Below are 22,268 nucleotides of genomic sequence, written 5' to 3' on the forward strand. Positions count from 1 at the left end.
AGGCTCAGCGTTATAGCGTGCGGGTAGAATATACATGCAATTATTAAAACAATAGTGCCCGTGGCCTCATCTTATAACATTGTCAGACATGGGATGCTCTCCAAATGCCATCAAACCTCTGGGAACCTATATGTGAGTTATAGTCTGTCCATTTATCTCCAAGACCAGCCAGTACTCGCATACCTATCACCAGAGCTACATCCGCCAAACAAGCAAGAGATTAACCCCTCTCTTCCACAGCTACATTTCAATCTCCTTTGTTCTTCTTGTCAAACAGGCGCATCACTCCAACGTTACCGTACGCCGCTGCCAGATCCAGACTGGTCCGCCCATCAGCATCCTCCAGTAGCGGATCAACACCCCTGTCCATAATGCCCTTGAAGACGACATCACATTCTACCGCTACCCCGTGCAGCACCGTTCTCCCCTTGTCATCCCTCACCAGCCAGTCAACTCCCATCTCGTCCAGCATCTCCAACACCTCACTCTCTTGCCCGAACACAAAGGCTGTAGAATGGAGGGAAAACACCGGTGTTTCTCCTGCCTTGTTGCGAGCATTTACATCCAGCCCAAACTCCACAAACCTTTTGAAGAGGCGCCGACAACAGTCCAGATGGCTTGAAGAAGGCAACAAACCAGAGGCGAGAAAATGAAGAGCGCCGTTCCCATCACCATCTGTAGCTGTTACATCCATTCCCTGCGCGATGAGGTAGTCCAGCCATTCGTCATTTTGCGGTCCGAGGACTCCCTGCGCGAGCGCCGCCAAGCGATAATGTATTGGGTGGTAACCGTAAGTGTCGGGTTGGTTGACGAGCGCCGGGACAGCGTCGCCGAGCTCTTGCAGCTGCTTCATCACCACTATGGCTGAGTGGTGGTTAAGACAATAATGCAGGCAGTTCCGGCCGTAGTCATCTAGGACAGTTGGGTTCGCTCCTCTGTCCAACAGATCCTTCAGAACTGGCTTGTAATAGAGGGGTGACGCAGCTGCCCCTCCCCGACAAGCAGCCAACAGGGGAGTTTGGCCAGATGCGTTTCGACGCTCCAGGTCAAGCCCTGGCAGCTTGAGAATAGGCTCGTAGACGCCATGATCTGCCAGTAGCTGGTGGAAGACCAGTCTATCGGCCAGGAGAGCCGGCACAAGCCCATCTTCGCTGTCCTCGAGGAATGGTATCTTCTCAGACTCTTTATCCTCCGTTCTCCATCTCCTATTCGCCACAGTCATCGGTAACGAGGGCCTGGTGGACCTGTCTCTGAAATCACTCTGGATCAGGAGTGTGTCGTAAGGGCTCACGCCTACCTCCAGGAGTGCTTCCATCATCTTCCTAGCACGCATCTCACCGACGTCATTGTCTTCAGAAGTCCTTCTCAATGGCAGTATCGTACCCGCGACATACAATGGATGTCCCTGGCGAGCTATCCGAGCCTCGGGCGAGCTAGGATCCAATCCTCTTACATCGTTCAAGCCCAAGTTCCAGCACTTGACGAGGGCAGGCGTCTTTTCGGAAGATAGAAGTGCCTTCAAAACACCCAAGTCCTTGTTCCTAGCTGCAGATGAGATAGCAGTTGGGCTGACTTCCACACCATGGTTGACCAAGAGGCGAACAAGCTCTTGGCTATGGGCTGCTTTCTCAAGGCACCCTTCGCCTGCCGAATCGACCGCGTTGACATCGGCGCCGAGTTCAATCAGAGTCTTTGCCGCAGCTACATGGAATGGATTGTACTTTGCAAGGGCACAGTGGAGCGGTGTGTTGCCTTTATAGTCGCGGGCTTCCAGGTCGGCCCCCTTGGACACCAGGTATGGCATTGCCTGGGCAACTTGCCACCAGGAACCACCCTCAGCAACAGCATGAAGGGCACACATTCCGGTGTGGTGAATGGTGCTAGGCGCATTGATGTCGACGCCCTTCTTCTCAACCAAGACCTGCAGCACATCCATGTTAGGAGCGGCACGCAGACACGCCGTGATAGCCAAAGGTTCGAATGGATCAGCCGAAGGATAGCCCTCTTGTTCTTGACGCCACTGGGGATCGTCGAAACGCAATGCCTCCTCTGATGAACAGCAACCGTCAACCAGCTGGGCAAATCCAAGTTTAACAAATTCCTGTAGAATGGATTGTCCACGGGGGCTGGCCGACATGAAATCAGCACCAGCCTCGCAGAGTTTGAGAATCAGCGAGTATTCGCGGTCACTGAGCAGTTCCTCAATCGTCTCCCACGTCACCTCCTTGGAGCATGGCAAGATTGCCTCGCCGAGTAGTTTCGTGTCCATCTGACGCCGAGCCCTACTCATGGCGACGGCGACTTTGATGGGCTCCGGCAGTTCTGGGCCTTCAATTTCTTCATGGCAAGTCCAGAGAAGATTTACGACGTAGTCATCCCATTCGCGTGCCGCAAATCGCATGGCACTGTACAACGCCGAGTGATCCCAGTGGCTGTTGTCGTACATTTTTGCGCCCGCCGCCAGCAAGGTCTTGACGATTTCATCATACCGTACAATACCAAGGACTGGATCAAATACCTTCGAAGGAGGCGGGGAGGGATGTCTCGGTCGTGGGCGGTTGGTGTCCTCAATTGTAAAAGCCACAGCAGCTGGCCTGCCACGGTCGTCATCGTCGAATCGACTCCTTGTGGACAAGGGATTTGAATATCCTCCAGAAACTCTCGGTGGATCGTCTTGTCTCCAAAGGGCGTTCTCTCTCTTGAAGAAGACACACTGAAGCACTGGGGGGTACCAAGGCTCCGCATCTTCTGACAGGATTGATGCATCGAACGTTGGGTTAACATCGGCCCCTGCCTCGAGCAGCAGCGAGACCGATTCAATTCGTCCAGAGCGACTCGCGTAGTGAAGAGGCGTGAGTTGGCTTATGTCCTTTGCGTTTACCGCCTTCAGCATGGCTTGAGGATCCAAATCCTTCATGCGCTCCAGCACCAAACCGAGCGTATTACTCAATCTACAGCGTGAGGCGATTGACAGAGCATTGAGACCTTGGTTAGTCGAGGCAAAGGGGTCCGCTCCAGCCCTTATCAACTGATCAACAGCACAGTCTGACGTAGAGGCAGCGAGGTGGATGGGCCGTACCCCTTGCCTGTCTTCGGCGTTGGGGTTGGATGAGTGGTCCAGGAACCATTCAACGCACCGGGCCGCATGTTCGCCCCGATCTCCAGGCTTATCAGGGAAGTTCAGCAAGCATGCAAGATGCAGGGGAGTTCTCCCCTCAAAGTCGGGCTGGTCAGTGTCCAGCCCAAGCTTTTCAAGAAGTAGCCAGAATGCAGCGAGAAGATCCAAGGCGTATCTGGGGTTCGGGCCCTTGACTAGTTCATGGCACAATGTGTTGCCTTGGAAATCCACTATAAAAGGCGATACTCCCGCATCAATAAGTTCTTGAAACACCGAGGTGATGCTGCATTGCCCACGGTTGGGCTTGTTACCGTGTCGAATAACCTCATGGAGGAGGGTACGGCCCCTGTTATCGCGGGCGTGGAGGCGCGCAGAGGCTTTCCTGAAGACCTTGATGAGTCGGTGTTGTTCCAGGAGGTCCTTTGCTCTGCCTATCAGGCGAAACAGCGGAGTGTAGCCCATGAAGTCTCGATCCTCGGTGCTCGCGCCAAACTTGACCAGGAGTTCGATCAACTCTGGGTACTGTAACAAGGACCTCACGTCAAACAGGTGCAAGGGTGTCTGTCCTTCTTCGTTGGCCAAGCTTGGGTCGGCGCCAGCCTCCAGCAGCGCCGACAACAAGATATGTAGCCTATTGCTCTTTTTTGACTCCTCGTTTTCAACAAATGGCTCATCAAATAACGGCTTGCCATACTGGGATACGGCATAGTGAAGAGGCCCGTTTCCTGCATTGTCGACGGCATTGAGGTCTGGGCTGTAATCGAGAATGCGGAGAGCAATATCCAAGTCTCGTACAATAGCAGACATGAGGGGTGTCTGCCCCCTTCGAAGTTCTCTCTTGTTGATGTCAGCACCTCCATCTTCGACCAGAAGTTTCAGATAATTCTCATCGGCTCCTCTCGGTAAAGAATGAAGGACGGTTTCACCAAGTAGAGTTTCCGCATTTGGATCGGCACCGGCGTCGAGTAGGATCCTGACTGCCTCAGGATCCTCGGTAACGTGAATACCAGCACGTCCAAGCGAGTCTCTCTCGTTCACGTCGGCTCCAGCTCTGACCAAGAGTGACAGGCCTCGCCGAAAGTCATCCGTTCTGCTGGCCTTGGGGGCATGTTTTCCAGGCCGATAGTGACCATGACGTTGGTAAAACCGTAGAGCTGGAGTATGATCTTGTCTGCAGCAAAAGCTGGCAAGCGGCGTCCGCCACAACTCCACGTCACCGATCATAGGCCCATCCCAAGCGCGAGCCTTGGATGTGATCGAAGCATCAGCGCCAGCATCGATAAGAACCTCCATCGCATCTACATTTCCCATTGCGGCTGCAGCTGACAGGGGCGTTTCGTCCAAATGCCTGGCATTGGGGTCAATACCAGGCTCCTGGAGAAGTCGCTTGAGGATATGAGATTGGGCACCTCCCGCCGCCGAGGACAAAGCAAGTTGCTTTGTGTCTGCATCGATGAAAGGGAGAAATGCTTCCACGCTCCGCAGATGGCCATGAGAACAGGCAATTTCCACAGGTGTCAGAAGGCGACGATATGACCTCGTTACAGAATCCTCGTCGTCCCGGCCCTTCGGTGTCAATGGATCAACTCCTTCCTCAAGAAGCAGTTGGACCACTTCAAAACGGTCGAACATGGCAGCTGTGTGAAGTGGCTTCTGACCGCCTCGGTCAGGTTGGTTAGGTGCTGCCCCAGCTTGTAACAATACTCGAACGGCTCCGGCATGTCCTCGGTCAGCAGCCCACCACAACGGCGTTCGCTCCTCTAGGTCTCCCTGGTCGATCTTTGCCTGATTGTCCTGGTCGATCAGAGTCGTGATATAGGAGTCAAGGCCACATATCGCAGCCACATGGAGATCTGAGAATGAGCCAAGGTACTCGTCATCGATTATCCCCTGAGATTCTTCCAGACACATCCTCAACCACTTTTTCTTTGTAGAGCCATCAGATAAGAAAGACTCCAGCTGCTGGGATATCGGGTTTCCGGGAAGACCATCCCATTCGGATCTGGCAACATGAACGTGCCAATTATCGATGGCATATTCTGCGAAGGGGAAGTTCAAGTTCATGAGGTTTTGATTGAAGAGTTTCGAATCTGGATTTGTGCATTGCAAGCATCCAGATTGGAGATACTTGAGGCAGACCTCGGCAAGTTGAGCGTGAGATGAGATCGGGTCCAAAACAGGATAAACAGAGTGCACTGGTCTCTTGGTCCCCGTGAGAAACTCGGTCAGGGAGTGGTGAACGACGCTGACGGTCTCATCGGGGAGAATCTCCAACAAGGGCCCACAGGCAGCCCGAACAAGATCCTTGTTATCTTTGAGGCTGGTCGATTGTCCACCCAGCACATACTTGAGCATATCGGCAAGCTCCAGGAGTCTAAGGGGGCGGGTTGCGTGCGTCACCCATCGCAAAATGAGCACCTGGGTTGTCTCGGAGATACCAGACCTCCTGGCGTGTTCTTGGAGAAGATTAACGTACATGGCCTCCATGTCGAGTGGTAGCATCTCCAGAGCGGTGGCGACGTTGACGTTTGGTTCCAGGAACGCCTTCATGGCCAGCTTTGCGTAGAGAAACAGTCCATTTGCTCGGCCTGGAACAGCCTGCTTGATTCGTTGTCGGTCATCCTCCGAGATGGAAGTGCCATCCAGGCAATGCCTGACATAGGTCGCGATGTCGATATCAATGAGATCCTCCTCCATCCGAATATTAATGCAGCCGATGCCCCTCATGGGGGTCTCAACACTCACAACCGGTCGGCTCGTCATGAGTACCTTCACACTGGATGGGCGCCAATGGCCAAGATCGGCCAGTGAACGGACAAAGCCATCGTTGTACTGGTCCATCTCGTCCAATGCGTCGACAACACAATATGTCAGTGGTATCGAAGCCAGGGCCATACGGAGATGGCGCCATAGCTCATCCATTGAAACACTGCCCAGAGATCGATCGGTGTCGATGTATTCCTTGAGGGTTGCTTGCAAGGGAGGGCTATAGAGGAGAATTTGGTCGAGCCAGTCTCTGAGCAGATTGATAGGCCGGTGATTGGCATCAACGATCTGACGAAAGAAGAAGTAGAGCACTGGGACATCTTCCTGGGAAAGCCTGTGTGCCAACGTGGCAGCAATGACAGACTTGCCAGAACCTGGAACGCCCCTAATCCACAAGAGGCCATGATCTGGACTGTTGTGCCAGGTTTCGTATCTGTCTAGGCGTGGCAACCACTCTCCAGTGTTGGCGAGGTGCGAGGCGAGATGCTTGCGATACTCGCTGCCATCGAGGTTATACTCGGTAGGCCGCAGCCACTGTCTGATCTTGGCAATGGTGTCTTCAGATTCGGGAAGGATGTTGTCGGGATTATAGTTACTGACATCATCACGGCCAACAACCACGACGTCGTTGTCGTCGCTCGACGGAGCGTCGTGAGAAGGCATGCCGGATGTGTAGGAAGCTCGTTGATGGAATGAAAGCTGGCGGACTAGACTTGTCGTGTCCGCCAGATGCTGTCGGTCGAATAAAGACAGCACAACAAATGCTTCCTTCTGAAAGATGATGAAGAAGTCGAGGTAGAAATGAACGGCCGGAAATGAATACCGGATGTTCTGTTCAGCTCCCGAGTCCAGCTGCCAAGAAGACTGGCAGGCAACAGCCAGGGTCCGTGCGGCGTAGGGTACGCGATGGAGGCTATCAAGAACGGCAATCAGCTGACCGTGCCTACCAGTCAAAGGGTTGATGATATGTTCTCTTGAAAACGATGCAATGAAGTTAAATTTCGATGGATATCGTCAAGGAACGAGTAATGTAAGATGGAAAAGTCGAGGATGCGGTCAGGTCAAGGAGCTGAGCTGTTTGCTCACGTTTCACGTCTCACAGGGCCAGCCACAGCTGAACCAACCAATACCCAGCTTGCGGAGTACATGAAGATCACAATGGCACTTGGTAGCGCTGCAGCTCGTCTGATGACTTTGTAGAATCCATTTGCAATTCAGATGTCCGTATCCGTATACTGAAGTAATCGGGGGGAAATGCCGAGGCAAATGATGCTCAACCCATAGTTATCCATCTGTTGTACAAGGCCTCAAATGAGGCCCCAGTCAATCGCAACTCCAAAACGCCGTGCTTCCATGGGTAGATAATTCGCAGCCACAATCAGATCCTCTCTCTAGGATCTTGTTCCGGTAAAGGCTCTGTCGAAAGCCACAATCGTGTCAGCCTTCTCCATCGCGCTCCTCCTCGTCCTCTCTCCTGTGGCCCAGAAGCGCTCAGCTCGGTCTGGTGTGGCGGCCCACTGGCTGAGCATGGTGCCGTTAGTGGATGTGGCCTGGCCGCCCGTGTAAACGGAACCCGAGCCACTGGAGCTGCTGAACCTGTGAGCGCGGTCATTGTTAGCGGCCAACTCATCGTGAGAAGTGATGGAAAGGCTTCTTACTGGGCGCTGGCAGGAGAAGACATTTTTGTTCTTGTTGTTGATTTGTGATTATTGGACAGTTGGCTTGCGAATTGTTGGTGTTGGTCCGTCTTTGCTTGAACCGGCGTTGCTTGGGTTGGCGATGGTTGGCTGTGATGGGTAGGTACTGTAGGTACAGTATCTTGAGTTGAGAGGCAAAGGTAGATGATGATAGCGAAGATCAAGATGGCTTCAAATATGGGAGATAAAGCATTTAAATAGCTTCTAAAACATCTTTTCAGCATACCAGATTCGCAGACGAGACTACAGCAAACTGGAAACTGGAAAAACACACAACGGTGGACATCAAGCTCCAGACAATGCGCGCTGCGCGAAACAACTCATGGCCCCCAGCATCGCACACAGTTGAGGTAGGCAACGAAGATCCTAGGCCAATGGGACTTTGGATAGCACATCGGAGAGTGGGAAGACAGCCACCGTTGAATTGAGGCCGCTGCCAACTGTGGGATTTGGATCTTTGGGGGCGCCCCCATCTGTGGTCTGAAACCTGTGATGGACCACGACGGTGATGTTCGCTGGTCCACCGTCGTGGACATTTGGCGGAGGCGAAGCTAGAACTGCGGCCGCGGGATAGCTTGGAAACTAGAGAAACCTCAAGATCGCGGATGCGAATGGAGTGTCAAGCGCAATTGAGGATGCGCAAAGGGGAGATTCCCTGCAGGAACAAGCCACTCTCATCGAAAGCCAAGACGACCCAAGACCTGACTCATCGTGAAAGGTGCAATTGCTTGCACACGATCGTGGAGACGATGACGGGGCCTACCGTTGGCCGTTGTCGCCATTTGGAGCCAATCTGCGCCTTTTTAGAGATTCAACGGTGATGGTGGCTGCGGACCGCCCTGGCCTTGATCGATCAGACTAATTTAACGAGCGAACTTGATCGAGGCGATGCTTGTTTGTTTTACGGATACTCGGCCGAGGGTTTTTGGACTTTGACTTGGCCTTTCTTCGCTACCCGGTTCCAAAGTTCCACCGGGATGCCTTTGCCGGGTACCCTTCTGTGCCACGATGCCAAGGGGTTTGCGATCACGACAGAAAGCAAGATGTTAATCAATTGTGGCTCATACAACCAATCCAGCCCACTGAATCAAGACCATACTTGCATGTCTAGTGGGAAATGCTTCAGGTGAAGGCCTCAAGAATCAGGGAAGGAGAGTTGAAAGAGTGAAATGAAAAGTGTGGCCGTGTAAGATGGTCTTGTCTCAGGCCATCTCCACAGCCGTGATAACAGCCACAACTTCATGACGGCCACCATGGAGGCACGTCACACACATGAGGGACGATCAATCTCCCTCCCCCAAAAATGAGGCGAGAAAAAGTAGAAATAAACAGCAAAGCCTTTTTCTAATGTTTCGGCTGAGATTTCAGACCAACCAAGTATGAGCAGTGCCGGACTGAACACGAGGGAGGAGGACAGGTTGTCAGCCTGACAGTTCAGCTCGTGAGGCAGCCAACTTTGTAGTGTGCAACCATCACAGAAGAGGACAGTCTGCACGTTTTGCTGTGAAAAGTCTGCTGTGAGGGAGGCTGAGAATGCCAGAGACAGATTGGGCTCTGACAGGGAAGTTTTCGGTTCCATGAATGTCTGCCCATCAAAAGAACCAACAAAATCCAAACATGCCACCATCTCTCCCCCTTCATGAGTATCACGTGATGTCACGATGCTTGTCCATGGCCTCAACTTCACCAACTCCAACGACATCAACGCCAAAGCTCTACACCGGGCTGTATTCCGACTTGATCCGATCTCCCAGCTTCCTCTTCTATACGACGAAAAAGAACCGGAAGGCTACGCCGTCGACCTCTTTTCTGTTTGATCGGTGAGTGATCCTTGAGGCCGTGGTCCCTGCTTCTCGGTTCCCGGCTTCACCTAGATGCCCATGCCTCACACGGACCTCTCTTCACGGGCCTGGTTGGGAGTATGTGATTTGCTGCCGGCCCGAGTTGGCCTGTTCTTGTTACAATTTCAATACTACTATCGTCCATGGCACTTGATTGAGTAGTGCCCAATGTGTGGGGTGGATGATATTATCGCAATGGATGAGAACGCAACAACACACAGATAGATGCATCAATTGACCAAGGAGAGATGGTTTACCGCGAGTCCAGTAGACACTAGATCTTACTTCTAGTCTATAACAATGTGACCGATCCAATTGCCTCCAGAAAATGCAACCTCCTCCATCTTAAACGCTTACCCTACACCAAAGCACGCAAAATTCAGAATCACGCGACAATGCTTATCTTCGTGGGCCATCTTCATGCTCCATCGTCAAGGGGCAGTGGCCTGTGAGACCCGACGAATCCGGTCCCGGTAAACACGCAGTTCCTCCTATTCTGGAACCTCAAACCACGTTGTCGAACAAGGGAAGAGGTCTTACTGGCATCGCCTCCCCTTCTCACCCTAGATAGGGCTGGCTGCAGATCATCCTTTTTTTCTCATGCGGAAGCGCCGAGAAGGTCGTCGGTGAAAGAAGATTACTTGCCCGAGAATCACGGGATTCACCGACTCATATACCTGCCCATCGACTCACTCCAAAGGTGAGGTCCAGGGCGGTGTCGCTCCAAGCCCCCATGCCTGGATTCTTGATGCCTCACCGCGGCCCGTTCTCGACTCCACGGCCCAGAGACCCGGTCTGCGAATGGCTTCGGCACCGTCTCACCTCAAGCCGAGAGAAGCGGATCACCACAGGAACGTTTGGAACGGGGGCCTCTCCGTATGGGACAAAACTATCGGACAGTTACCGAGACATGGGTTTCCCAAAACTGCCCATGAGCTGGCAGGGCATGCAACTCATGGATTACTATCTCGGTCTCGATTATCATAGTCTGATGCTGACGATGGAGAATCAATACTGTCGAGAGTCGTCTTCCAAGACGCCTACGAGTCATGGCAGAGCCTCAAGCGGAAACTACAGAAGCCTCAAACCTTCGGCGACATGGCACCGGCACTTGAGCCTCAGCATTCCAACGGCCGCAAGCCACCTTCTAGAAAGAATGGAAACCCTATCTGACCCCTGGTCCACAATCAACATCGACCGAATGACAACCGGCCGATAACCCATCGAACCCCCACGAGCTCACCGAGACGTCCTATCGGCGGGTGACGTTACCCTCACCTCGAGGCTCCTTACCGCGGTGGATCACATCCCGGGCGGGAGCCAGCAAACGGAGGCTCTGCCGGGCCATGGTCCCACATGGTGTGGTGTGAGGTGAGCAAAGGTGAAGAGGCCATATCGATGAGTGGAGTTGCAATGTTTTGACAGTATCATGATCGGGAGGCCGGTCCGCTGCCGGCTGGGCGGTTACGTTGTGATACGGACAAGGGGAGTCGATGCAGTTTCCAGGAGTTAGTGGTCTGCCAAATGGGCTGGAAATAGAGGCGGAGGATTCGGAGGGTCTTGGGAAAGGAGATATATAAAGGAGACATGATGCCCAAGATGAGAGATGGAAGAACCAGACAATCCGACATCAACAACCAAGATTGGATACACTCACATCAACTGCACTGCATACAACTTCCATACAACGATACCCCCTGAGAAGCATCAAGATGGCGACCGATTACAAGTTTGAAGGCTGGATGGGTGAAGACCCAAGAGCAGCCGAAGGCCACATGGTCTGGAAGGAGTACGAGCCCAAGCCTTGGGAGGAGTCAGATGTCGATATCAGAATCACCCACTCGGGCATCTGCGGCTCAGACATCCACACCCTCCGAGCTGGCTGGGTATGTTTCCAAAGATCTCCTTGATACACCTTACATACTAACCATCAACAGGGCCCAACCGACTTCCCATGCGTCGTCGGCCACGAAATCGTCGGTGTCGCAGTTCGAGTCGGATCCGAGGCGGAGGGAAACATCAAGGTCGGCGACCTGGTCGGTGTCGGTGCTCAGACGGACTCGTGCCAATCTCGCGATGGACCTTGCCAGGCCTGCGAGACTCACCTCGAGAACTATTGCCACGATATGCACCTGACATACAACACGTCGTACCGAAATGGAGGCAAGGCCTACGGAGGATATGCCCTCTACCACCGAAGTCCCTCGCACTTTGTCATCAAGATCCCTGACGGTCTGCTCCCAGAGCATGCGGCGCCAATGCTTTGCGGCGGTGTCACCGTCTACTCCCCGCTCAAGGTCTTCGGCGCCGGTCCCGGAAAGAGGGTCGGTGTTGTCGGTGTCGGTGGTCTCGGTCACTTTGCGGTGCTCATCGCCAAGGCCATGGGCGCGGACAAGGTCATCGGTATCTCCCGACGATCAGACAAGAGGGAAGAGGCTCTGGCACTGGGAGCCGATGAGTATATCGCAACTGCCGAGGATGAGAACTGGTCTCAGAAGCACGCCGGAACCCTCGACCTCATCATCTGCACTGTCTCATCACCAAAGGTACGTTGTCATTTCGAGTTCCTGTGATTCATCATGCATGAGGACCTGCGTCAAGGCGTGCAGCTTAGCAATGACCAACAGCATTGCTTACACTGCACATGCCGAGCTTGCCGCAACCCATTCTCACGACCCAATCTCTTCTGTGCATCCAGAACCGCATGTCTAACATGATCTTCTCGCAGATGCCCCTGCAAGAGTACTTTGACATGCTCGGCCTCGACGGCACACTTGTGCAGGTGGGCATTCCGGAAGAGCCCATCCCCGTGAGTGCGTGGGCGCTCGTACCCGCACGACGCAGGCTGGCCGGATCTCTGATCGGCAGCCCCAAGGAGATTGAGGAGCTCTTCCAGCTCGCCGCCGACAAGCACATCATCCCGTGGGTTGAGAAGCGTCCCATGTCCGATGCCAACCAGGCCATTGTCGACATGGAAGCTGGCAAGCCCCGATTCCGCTACGTGCTCGTCAACCATTTCGACGACGCCAAGGAGACTGAGGTCCAGGAGCCTGAGAAGGAGGCCGAAGAAGAGAAGACGACCGAGGAACCAGAAGAGAAGCCTGAAGAGAAGTCCGAGGAGAAGGATGACGACAAGGTCAAGGACGAGGAATAAACTTGCTTGAAAGACGGGATAGCTAGGCGTTGGGCGGCGTTTTACTCTTTTTGTTTCATTCTTGGCTCGTTTCCTGGGTGGTGTCCAGAAACCAACGACAGTGTTGCTCAGCCCAGGGCAACACACTGGCGTGTAACAATAGCATAGACCACCATAGGATTTCCTGGGCGCAATTGGAGGACTCCTAGATCGGTGATGATAGTCAATAGATAAAGGAAAGATACACACGCTTTTAGACGACAAGATCCGGCATTGTTGAGCTATAGTGCCACCAACAGGTGGAATAGCAGCTCTCGGGTTATCATGGACTAGAGAGCTTCTTTATTGTTGACATCACCACCCACCTCAACGAATCCATGACAAAGACAGGCTGTCACTCTCCCACCATCAACTCCTTTTACGAAAACTCTAATGTTAATCTCATGGCGTCATTTCCGCTTTCCAAAAGTAGTGCTGGCACCAGCATTTCGGGTGTGCATTAACCCAAGGAAATGGCTGGGAAAGGAAGAGGAGATTGTAGCTAGAGGCAAGCGCGCCCAAAACAGTAGCCTTAAGAACTATCAACACCAAGATCAATAGCTCAGCTCGTAGGGGAGCCAATCCTTGTCTTCAGCTCGGCCCAGGCCGGGCCTGGACCAACATGGGGGGAGAGGAGGAAACAGAGATTTGCCAGCTGTCCCACAACCCGGCAGAGGACCTGACCGTGAGGGGAGAGATGATTAAGCGGACGGGGACCATCGGCGAGCAAGTCAGCGGGCAGGCAGGCAACAGGGGTGAAGCTGGCGATGGGCCAGGGGGATCAACAGAGAAGTGACAGGGGAGAAGACGCGCCGGCGAGAAAGCTCCAGGTCCCAGCTCCAGTTGTGGCAAGGATCCGGGCGAAAGCGTCCAGGCACAGATCTTGCTTTGCCTTTGATGGTCGGCGATGACAATCATGGGCTGATGTTGGCTGGGAGCGGCCGTCTGCCATTGCGGCAAGGACCTCTGAGGCCTGTGTTGTGGGCTATTGAGTGCATGCATCTTGCAAGGGGAAAGAGGAGCACGATGCAAAGAGCGGTGCTTCTTTGGACCGAAAGGATGCCAGGCCTGTATGGTCGGTGCTGGCAAAGCATTGGCAGTAGAAGCCCAGTAGTTTACAACTAGATGATATCATGGCCTGCAAACACTCGGACGTCGTTGAGCTCAGTAAAATGGGGTAGACGATGGACGCGTCTGTCGTCCAGTTGGGTAATCAAAGACATACGAGTCTCCAGGAGAGGGAAAGCCCAGAGACGGGCGGCAAACATGGCCGGGCGCGGATGAAGAGTGATAAGCCCGCATGGAACTATCGACGTTCGAGATGCGCTAACAAGACCGTCTACGGTGGAAGAGATGGCATTGGCAGAAGGCAGAGAAGAGCAAGAAACAAAAAAGTGGGCAGCGAGAATAAAAAGAATTGATAAAATAAATAAATTACAAAGTTAGTGAGTCAATAGAGGCCGGCCCCATGGCGGGACAGGGCAAGGATTGTCCCCCATGTGCGAGTTGGGCCATGCCGTGTCTTGGATGCAGTGATCCGTTCTCAATCAATGTCTTGTCTCGGAGCGGGAGAGGAGAGACCAAGTGGGAGTGGCTTGGAGTTCGCTGAATCAATTTCAGTTGAGGAGAGAGGGTAACACGGCAATTCGACGTGCGTTGGTGGCTGTGGTGAATGGGCTTTTTTGGAGGCTGAGGGGGGGACCTGACAGCAACACGACAAACGGGATGTTACCTTCAGGTCCCTGTCATTTTTTCCTTCTGTTAGCTTGTTTGAGGAACGAGGCACAGCCGGCACGAGCCTGGCGAGCCAGGGCATTGGAGTCTCTGTGCCCTAGCATTTTGCGATCCTCTCGGCAAAGAACGAGAAAGGCAGTGATCAGGGGCAGGGATAAAAGCAGCAGAATGGAGAAGAGGATCGTATACGACCAATTAGAGCACTTGTTTACGAAGGATCGGAGGTCAAAAGAACACAGCCTGGGCAAAACTCCGAAGGCTGTGGAGGCACCGAAGGTTCGTTCACACGTTTTGGACTGGGAGCAAGCGGGGGAGAGATACAACGTGACAGTTGCATTTTGTTTTATCTGAGGAAAAGACGTTGGTTGTCAACGAGGGTGCCCTGTAGAATGCGGCATTATAGAGGAGCGGGAGGATCATATCCGATGTCTGTTAAGAGAGTTTACTTTGCTTGGCTGTCAGCACAACAATTGACAGTCATGATGTTATTGTTATTGTTGATCTCCCGGGTAGCTGGTAGACATCAACAAAGTTCAATCGCTAGCTTCTCCATCAACACCAATAAACCCCCTTTACCCCTGAAGACATACAGAAAGACCCGTCTCCCGTAAAAAGGCGGACAGGCAGCATCCGTGGTTCATCTCCCAGATGCAGGCGCTGGAGCCATTGAGGATGGAGCCTCCATGAGGTGATGACTCTTGCACAGCCAGTGGGGGCCTGAGGATTGACTCAGCCCGAGTGGATGGAGCAAGACAACGCCCAAGCCTTTAGAAGACGCCACAGCGCGGTTGTTCCAAAATTGCAAGGCGAATGGCGCTGGGCTTCCTTTTCTTTGTAGCGCAAGCCACGCTCGTTTGACCATTTTCTCGGGCCCATCAGCTGCCGTTCTTTTTCGTGGCGATTGACTTCTCATGTGCACCCCCGTGTTAATTTCCCCCCTTCTTTCTGCCGTTAAGCCCTCTTCTCTTGGCTTAGGCGCACACGTATTCACACACCAAGAAGAATTCCCCTCTTATTATGACGCTCTCCATTTTCAATTGGGCATTATCATTTGCGGTCCCCTTTTTTCGCGTCCCCGTTGTTGAGGCGTTCTCCGCAAGCCATGTCAATCGTGTGTCAGCCCAGCGACGCAGGAACCCGAAGAAGCCTGAGCTTGGGATTGGCCAGAGCAAAAGAGGGCGAGACACGGCGCTTTAATTACGCTTTACGAGGTGAATGCGGGTTTGCAGAGGGTTGTCCAATGGCGGTGTCCAAGGTGAGTCGGGTTGAAGACATGACCACATGCTTGATGCAGGTACCGAAGTGGAATGCCGTTGAGAAACACGAGATGTTGAACCAATGAGCAAGATCAATATGCTTCGTAAGGATGACAGACGACGACCAACGGTCAAAGGAATGAACCTTAAACCTCCTCAAGATGTGGGTACGAGGAGAAAACAGGGCGAATGGATGTAACAAAGACAAGGCTCAAAGAGTCCCATCAACGACCCTCAACACTGGACCCCCGTACGTCACAGAAGTCGTTGGCGGCGTGAAACATCTCTTGGAGGCGTCAAGGTCGACGTGAGGGAGATCTCATCTTCTTTGACGTCTCCATTGTAAATCAAGGAAACGAACGGCACTAGACACTAGCTGACGATGTCAAAGACTCTCGGACATCGATGACGATCGATGTAGATGTGATTCATTCACGATACAGACGACGATCATTGTCTGTTTCAAGAACGGCAAGCCGGGAGATCCGAGAGAAAACGTCTCCATCGCCATGCGAGTTTACGCTTCGGGAACTTTTTGTTCTGGAGATGTCTCTCAACGAGGCATCTTGTCCACTTATTTGCCGTCCCCGTTTAATCTCCCGAATCTCCATCAAGATGCAAACCAAACCGCCAGAAAAAAAACCCCGAAAGTGAAGCATCTCTAAAAATAAACAGAGCCCTACGCAAGCAATATGAGCCTAGAACAAAAAGATAATCAAAGATACGGGTCAGAGAATCTTCTCTGATGGGAAATACGTCGGGACCGTAGACCGGAGATTGAGATGCACATTGGAGCGTCCGCATCTGTTGTCATTGTGCGCCAGAAGGCAGAACCCCCAGCAACACGCTGGGATTGCCGCCCATCCGCCCACAGGGCAGGGCAGTCCGGAGTAGATTGGCTCTAGCCCTGGCCCTGGCTGCTGAGCAAGGATGAACTCGCACAGAGCACGGAGGAGAGATAACCTTGGGAAAACTCCACAGCGCAGCAGCCCAGCTGAGGTGGGACCTGATCAAGAGCTGCCGATGCCCATATGGAGCAAGCACAGCGACGGGCTGGACTTGGTGCGGCAACCGACAACCTGCTAGAGCGCCCCATCGAGAACTAACTCACCAGTCAAGATCGACTCTCCTGGCTGTTAACGCCGGATGCTTGGTCTCGCTCGCATGGATAACAGTAGCAGTAGCGGAATATTGAGGTGCACCGTAGGCGAGAGCGAGACTATTCACGCTCTAGTGACCGGTAATCCCAGCAAGCCCGCTGCAGCCTCGGCGGGTGCCACGCTGCGCTGGTCTGGCTGGGCGGCTTCTAGGCGGCCAGTAACCCCGCTAGCTGATCCCGCTTACTTCCCGAAAAGGTAAGCGGGCTAATCGACTAGTCAGGGGGCCAGGGGCTTTCGGGGGTGGGGAGCTAAACGAGCATGCGCCAAGTGGCTACGTCCTTTTTCACTCGACCCACCAGCGCTTCCTTTCACTTCCAACACCACCACAGCACCAACAGCCAACAACAACAACCTAACCTACCGGTGCGATGGGCGGTCCTGCCCGGCCTCACGGCACAGACCAGTTTATTTACAGCTCTCCTATTGTCCCGTTGCGGTTTAGAACCATCTCTCTGGGCTTGGCTGGCTCGATCGATAGCGCACCAGGCTAACGTTCTCCCAGGCGCTGCATCTTGGACACCCCAGGCATCATGGCCCACGCCCGACAACGCACGCCCGAGAGGGCTGCAGAGTGGATGAGCAGCAGCGGATCAAGAGGCAGACAGGGAGACGCAGGGGACCTCCAAGCGGAGGTCGTCTCGTCCCATCCCGTTGTACATTTAAGCAGCCATATCCAACCTGCTTGAACCGTTTTCTTTACCTTCCTTTCTCGATATCCCTCTTCAACCAGTACTTGGCGGATTATAAGTGACTCTTGCGAGTACATTCCGCAGCCATTCGTTAATACATATCCTGCATTGTCGTTTATAAACATGAAGAGCGTGTACATTCTGGCCGCGGTCGCCTCCGTGGTCACCGCCTACCCCCCACCCAACCCCGAGGAATGCATCTGCGATTTCACCGATGCCTGCTACCTTCGCGTCAAGAACCTCGCTGACCGCGCCGCGTTCTGCGCTTCGATCGAGGTCCCCAACTGCGACCTCTCCCCCGTCGAGGATGTTTGCGGCAGCCGACAAGATGCCCTGAACGCCTGCGACTGCGTGCCCCAGGAGACTGCCAGCACCACCTCCGCCTCCGAGACTGCCTCTAGCACCGTCTCCGTGAGCCAGTCTACTTCCGAGACTGCCTCCGCTTCCACCTCCGAGACTGCTTCCGCTTCTACCTCCGAGACCGCCTCCGCCTCCACTTCTGAGACTGCCTCCGCTTCCACCTCTGAGACTGCCTCCGGCTCTGCTTCCACCACCGAGACTGCCTCCACCACCGGCTCCGTCACTGGTTCTGCCTCCACCACCGAGTCTGCTCCTACCAGCACTGCCACTGAGGACTGCGACTGCGACTACGAGGACAAGTGTGTCGTCGCTGTTGTTGGCCTTGGCGAGTCCGCCGCTGAGTTCTGCGCTACCCTTGAGCAGCCCGGTGCCGACCTCTCCGTCCTGAACGGTGCTTGTGATAGCCAGGTTGATGCTGTCTACGCTTGCGACTGCCGCACCTCCAAGACCACCACCGCTCCCACTCAGTCCGCTACCACCTCCGCCACTGCTTCCGTGAGCGAGTCCGTCTCCACCACCGAGACTGCCTCCGCTTCCGGCTCCACCTCCGAGACTGCTTCTCAGAGCACCGGCACCGAGACTGCTACTGAGCCTACCGGTACCGAGACCGCCTCCACTGGCACTGAGACTGCTACCGAGCCCACCGGCACTCAGACCACTGGTACCGAGACTGCCACTGAGCCCACTGGCACCGAGACTGCTTCCACTGGCACTGAGACCGCCTCCACTGGTACCGAGACTGCCACCGAGCCCACTGGCACTGAGACCGCCTCTACCGGCACTGAGACTGCTACTGAGCCTACTGGCACCGAGACTGCTTCCACTGGCACTGAGACCGCCTCCACTGGTACCGAGACTGCCACCGAGCCCACTGGCACCGAGACTGCTTCCACCGGCACTGAGACCGCTACCGAGCCTACCGGTACTGAGACCGCCTCCACTGGTACCGAGACTGCTTCCACCGGCACTGAGACCGCTACCGAGCCTACCGGTACTGAGACTGCTTCCACCGGCACTGAGACCGCTACCGAGCCTACCGGTACTGAGACCGCCTCCACTGGCACTGAGACCGCTACTGAGCCTACTGGCACTGAGACCGCCTCCACTGGTACCGAGACTGCCACCGAGCCCACTGGCACTGAGACCGCTTCTACCGGCACTGAGACTGCTACTGAGCCCACTGGTACCGAGACTGCCTCCACCGAGACCGGTACCGAGCCCACCGGCACTGCTACTGAGCCCACTGGCACCGCTTCCACTGAGACCGGTACCGAGCCTACTGGCACCGCTACTGAGCCTACCGGAACTGCTACCGAGCCCACTGGCACTGAGACTGGCAAGACTACCGAGACTGGCAAGGGCCACACCACCACCACTTGCACCACTGAGACTGAGTCCAAGCCCACCAAGGCCCAGACTACCCCCTATGAGCCTCCTTACACCACCAAGACCATCTACACCACTCAGACTCACACCTACACCAAGTGCCCTCCCTACGTCACTGACTGCCCCAACGGTCCCAACGGTCCTTACACCACCACCAAGACCATTGCTGTTTCCACCACTGTCTGCCCCGTCGAGGAGCAGTACACCACCAAGACCATCTACAGCACCAAGGTTTACACTCTTACCAAGTGCCCTGCCTATGTCACTGACTGCCCCAACGGTCCCAACGGTCCTTACACCACCACCAAGACCTACCCCGTCTCTACCACCGTCTGCCCCATCACTGAGGAGCACCCTGCCAAGCCCACTGCTTACTCTCCCCCTGAGAAGTACACCACCAAGACTATCTACAGCACCAAGGTCTACACCATCACCAAGTGCCCCGCCTACGTCACTGACTGCCCCAACGGCCCTAACGGTCCTTATGTCACTACTGAGACTGTCCCTGTCTCTACCACCGTTTGCCCCGTGACCGAGGAGCACCCCGCCAAGCCTACGGTCTACTCTCCTCCCAAGGGTGCCACCACCCTCTACAAGACCCAGACCTACACTATCACCAAGTGTGTCGGTGATGATGAGGACTGCTACCCCGGCAAGGTCACCACCACCTGCTACCCCACTGGCACTGCTGAGATTCCTTCTTACACCACTGTCATTGTTCCCGGTGGTGAGAAGCCCGGCCACGAGCAGCCTTCCAAGCCCGGCTATGAGACTCCTTCCAAGCCTGGCTACGAGACCCCCGAGACTCCTGAGACCCCTGAGACTCCCGAGACTCCCTCCAAGCCCGAGCAGCCCGCTAAGCCCGGCTACGAGACTCCTTCCAAGCCTGGCTACGAGACTCCTGCCAAGCCTGGCTACGAGGCTCCTTCCAAGCCTGAGCAAGAGGAGCCTTCCAAGGGCCAGCCCTCTGCCACTCTCCCCTACAGCCAGCCCACCGAGACTGGTGAGGCTCCCATCACCCCCGTCACCGCTGGTGCTGGCCGTACCGGTGTCTCCATGGCCGTCGCTGCCATCGGTGTCTTTGCCGTCCTTCTGTAAATGCATCTCGGAAAATTTTTCCTTGGCTGTTAATTCTTACAAACATAATACGCTTCACTATGTACATAGTATGAATTAGACGACTTTGGCCCTGCCAATAGTGTAGAATGGTTACGAGTTCTGGTTAATACTGTGTATTTTTCTTAAATGTTAGTAGATACCAATTTCATATCTGTCTAGCTTTGATGTGTCTCATGTGACTTTGATGCTTGCCCGGACTGTCCCTCAACGTAGCATTCGCCCTTCCACTTAGGCTGTCTTCACGTCAATCTGTCACTGGACGTTGACTTAGATCCACTGACCCTTTGTTCCATGGTTCCTTGTGGCTGCTATGGAACCCAAGGTGGGATTTCGTCCTGGTCCCAAACTCTATTCCCTCTTCATTTCCCATGTGGGCGGGTGGATAATGGAAACACTGCTCAATACGGGATAGAAGGCGTTGTGATTTTTTGAAACGCGCTAGAACGAAGGGGTGTGTGAATGGGGACCGTTTGATCCGGGCTGTTGGAAAGTTCTCGGGAAGTCAAAGAAACGAAAGTAAAAAAAGGGGAGAGGCCGTTGAGAGAGACTGGAATGCGGGAAAGGAGTTCTGGAAGATTAGGGGCGTCTACGATGGGGTATGTGGCTTTTGTTGCGGTGAGGGTTGATTGTCGGTGAAGGGAAGAAGAGAGGTGGGTTGGGTTGTTGTAAAGATTGAGTTGAAGTTTCTGGTGATGGCATATGTTTCGATGTGAGGTTGGCGATCAAGGTTGGCAGGCTTGAAGGTTGCAGGGGATAATAACCGGAAAGCTCGGAAGAGCAACCTTTGATTGGCAGACTAATCATAAATAAAGAGAAACAGCAGCGGCACTAGGGATGCACATGTGGAAATCAGCTGAAATGTCTCGCCTCTCCGTTCCCCGATCCGATGTTGTGGAAGTCCAGCGGCACACGGACGGGATGCAAGGGCAAAGCTGGCATTCGGACAATGACATAATCTCGGAGGTACGTACCTCCTCCGGGTCATGTCTTGGCCTTTACGTGGTGTCGTCGATGGCGTCATGCTTTTCCTCAGCCCTGAGATGAGATGTTCCAGAATCGCAACGGTTCACACCGCCTTATAGATTCCTCTTTTTTAACTGATGATTTGGTTGGCGCTGATTTTTGTTGCCACCGAGTACAATCTGGATTGCACAACGGTCGAGGGAGCACGAGGACGTTGGCGGAGTGTTTCACAGGAAAGTGGCTGATTGTGGATGCAAGGGCCAATGACGTGCATGTGGGTTTAGTGCTCGCAACTGAAGATTGAAGATGCCGGAATTGGCAGGCTGAGGTAGACCAAAGATCTGATTAGTATGGCAACTAGGCTTTGGATATTCTCATCTGACTTTATGTCTACTGGGAATTGGAGTCTAGAACCAAGAGGTTCACTGTTAACCCCGCGGCTGTCCCTCGTCTGAGAGTGCGGGGCTGAGAGGCATCTCGCATTGACACCGTTGGTAGGGAGAAACCTGTCTTCTGTTGTCCGACGGATCTTTTGTGAACTATTGAGACAATAGACCAGGGCTCGCATAAGAGAAAAGAGGCAGCAGAGAGATTGGTTCAGATCACCATGTTGAAAATCCAGCCTAGTTCTGTGCCTTGTGGGCACAGCCCCATGTTGTGCCTGGCTGGTGGTCAGCCACATCTTGCACAGCCCTCTGCGCCTCGGCTTGCATTCCCACCTGTGTGCCGGACAAGCGATGTGAGCTCCCTCCTGGGCTGGAGAAGTTGGTGAATGATGTGATTGAGGGTAGTTGGATGGAGGATGAATCAAGTCTTTGATTGAGTAGTTTTGGACAGAAAAGGGTTGACTAGAGTGTGATTGAATCGTGATGGTGCAGTAGCTGGGCGGTTAACGCTGTGGGCTGGAATAGCCGCTGTCAAACTTGCAGCGAGACAGTAATAAGAGTAAGGCGAGATGAATCAGATCAATCTTGATCAATTCAGTCAAAGCGTCCGGCACACGGCAT

The 22,268-nt window shown here is 54.0% G+C and overlaps 4 protein-coding genes across 4 annotated transcripts; 2 read left to right on the top strand and 2 right to left on the bottom strand.

Annotated features, from left to right (window-relative positions):
- Nucleotides 1-247: 247 nt before the first annotated feature.
- On the bottom strand, nucleotides 248-6,547 carry MRS44_000223 (uncharacterized protein; the record flags this gene model as incomplete). Its single annotated transcript, XM_046276903.2, has 1 exon — nucleotides 248-6,547. The coding sequence occupies one exon, from the start codon at nucleotides 6,545-6,547 to the stop codon at nucleotides 248-250; it is 6,300 nt and encodes a 2,099-aa protein (XP_046129652.2).
- Nucleotides 6,548-7,275: 728 nt separating this feature from the next.
- On the bottom strand, nucleotides 7,276-7,565 carry MRS44_000224 (uncharacterized protein; the record flags this gene model as incomplete). The annotated part of the gene is made up of 2 exons (XM_046276902.2): nucleotides 7,276-7,480; nucleotides 7,543-7,565. The coding sequence occupies 2 exons, from the start codon at nucleotides 7,563-7,565 to the stop codon at nucleotides 7,276-7,278; spliced, it is 228 nt and encodes a 75-aa protein (XP_046129651.2).
- A 3,569-nt stretch (nucleotides 7,566-11,134) lies between these two features.
- MRS44_000225 (uncharacterized protein) lies at nucleotides 11,135-12,576 on the top strand (the record flags this gene model as incomplete). The annotated part of the gene is made up of 3 exons (XM_065623946.1): nucleotides 11,135-11,308; nucleotides 11,360-11,968; nucleotides 12,121-12,576. 3 exons carry the CDS (start codon nucleotides 11,135-11,137, stop codon nucleotides 12,574-12,576), a joined length of 1,239 nt encoding a protein of 412 aa, XP_065479685.1.
- A 4,980-nt stretch (nucleotides 12,577-17,556) lies between these two features.
- MRS44_000226 (uncharacterized protein) lies at nucleotides 17,557-20,277 on the top strand (the record flags this gene model as incomplete). The annotated part of the gene is made up of 1 exon (XM_046284209.2): nucleotides 17,557-20,277. One exon carries the CDS (start codon nucleotides 17,557-17,559, stop codon nucleotides 20,275-20,277), a length of 2,721 nt encoding a protein of 906 aa, XP_046129648.2.
- Between the last annotated feature and the right edge of the window lie 1,991 nt (nucleotides 20,278-22,268).

Source organism: Fusarium solani (genome assembly GCF_023522795.1).
Source record: "Fusarium solani strain SB1 chromosome Unknown bctg00000000, whole genome shotgun sequence".
NCBI lineage: Eukaryota > Fungi > Ascomycota > Sordariomycetes > Hypocreales > Nectriaceae > Fusarium > Fusarium solani.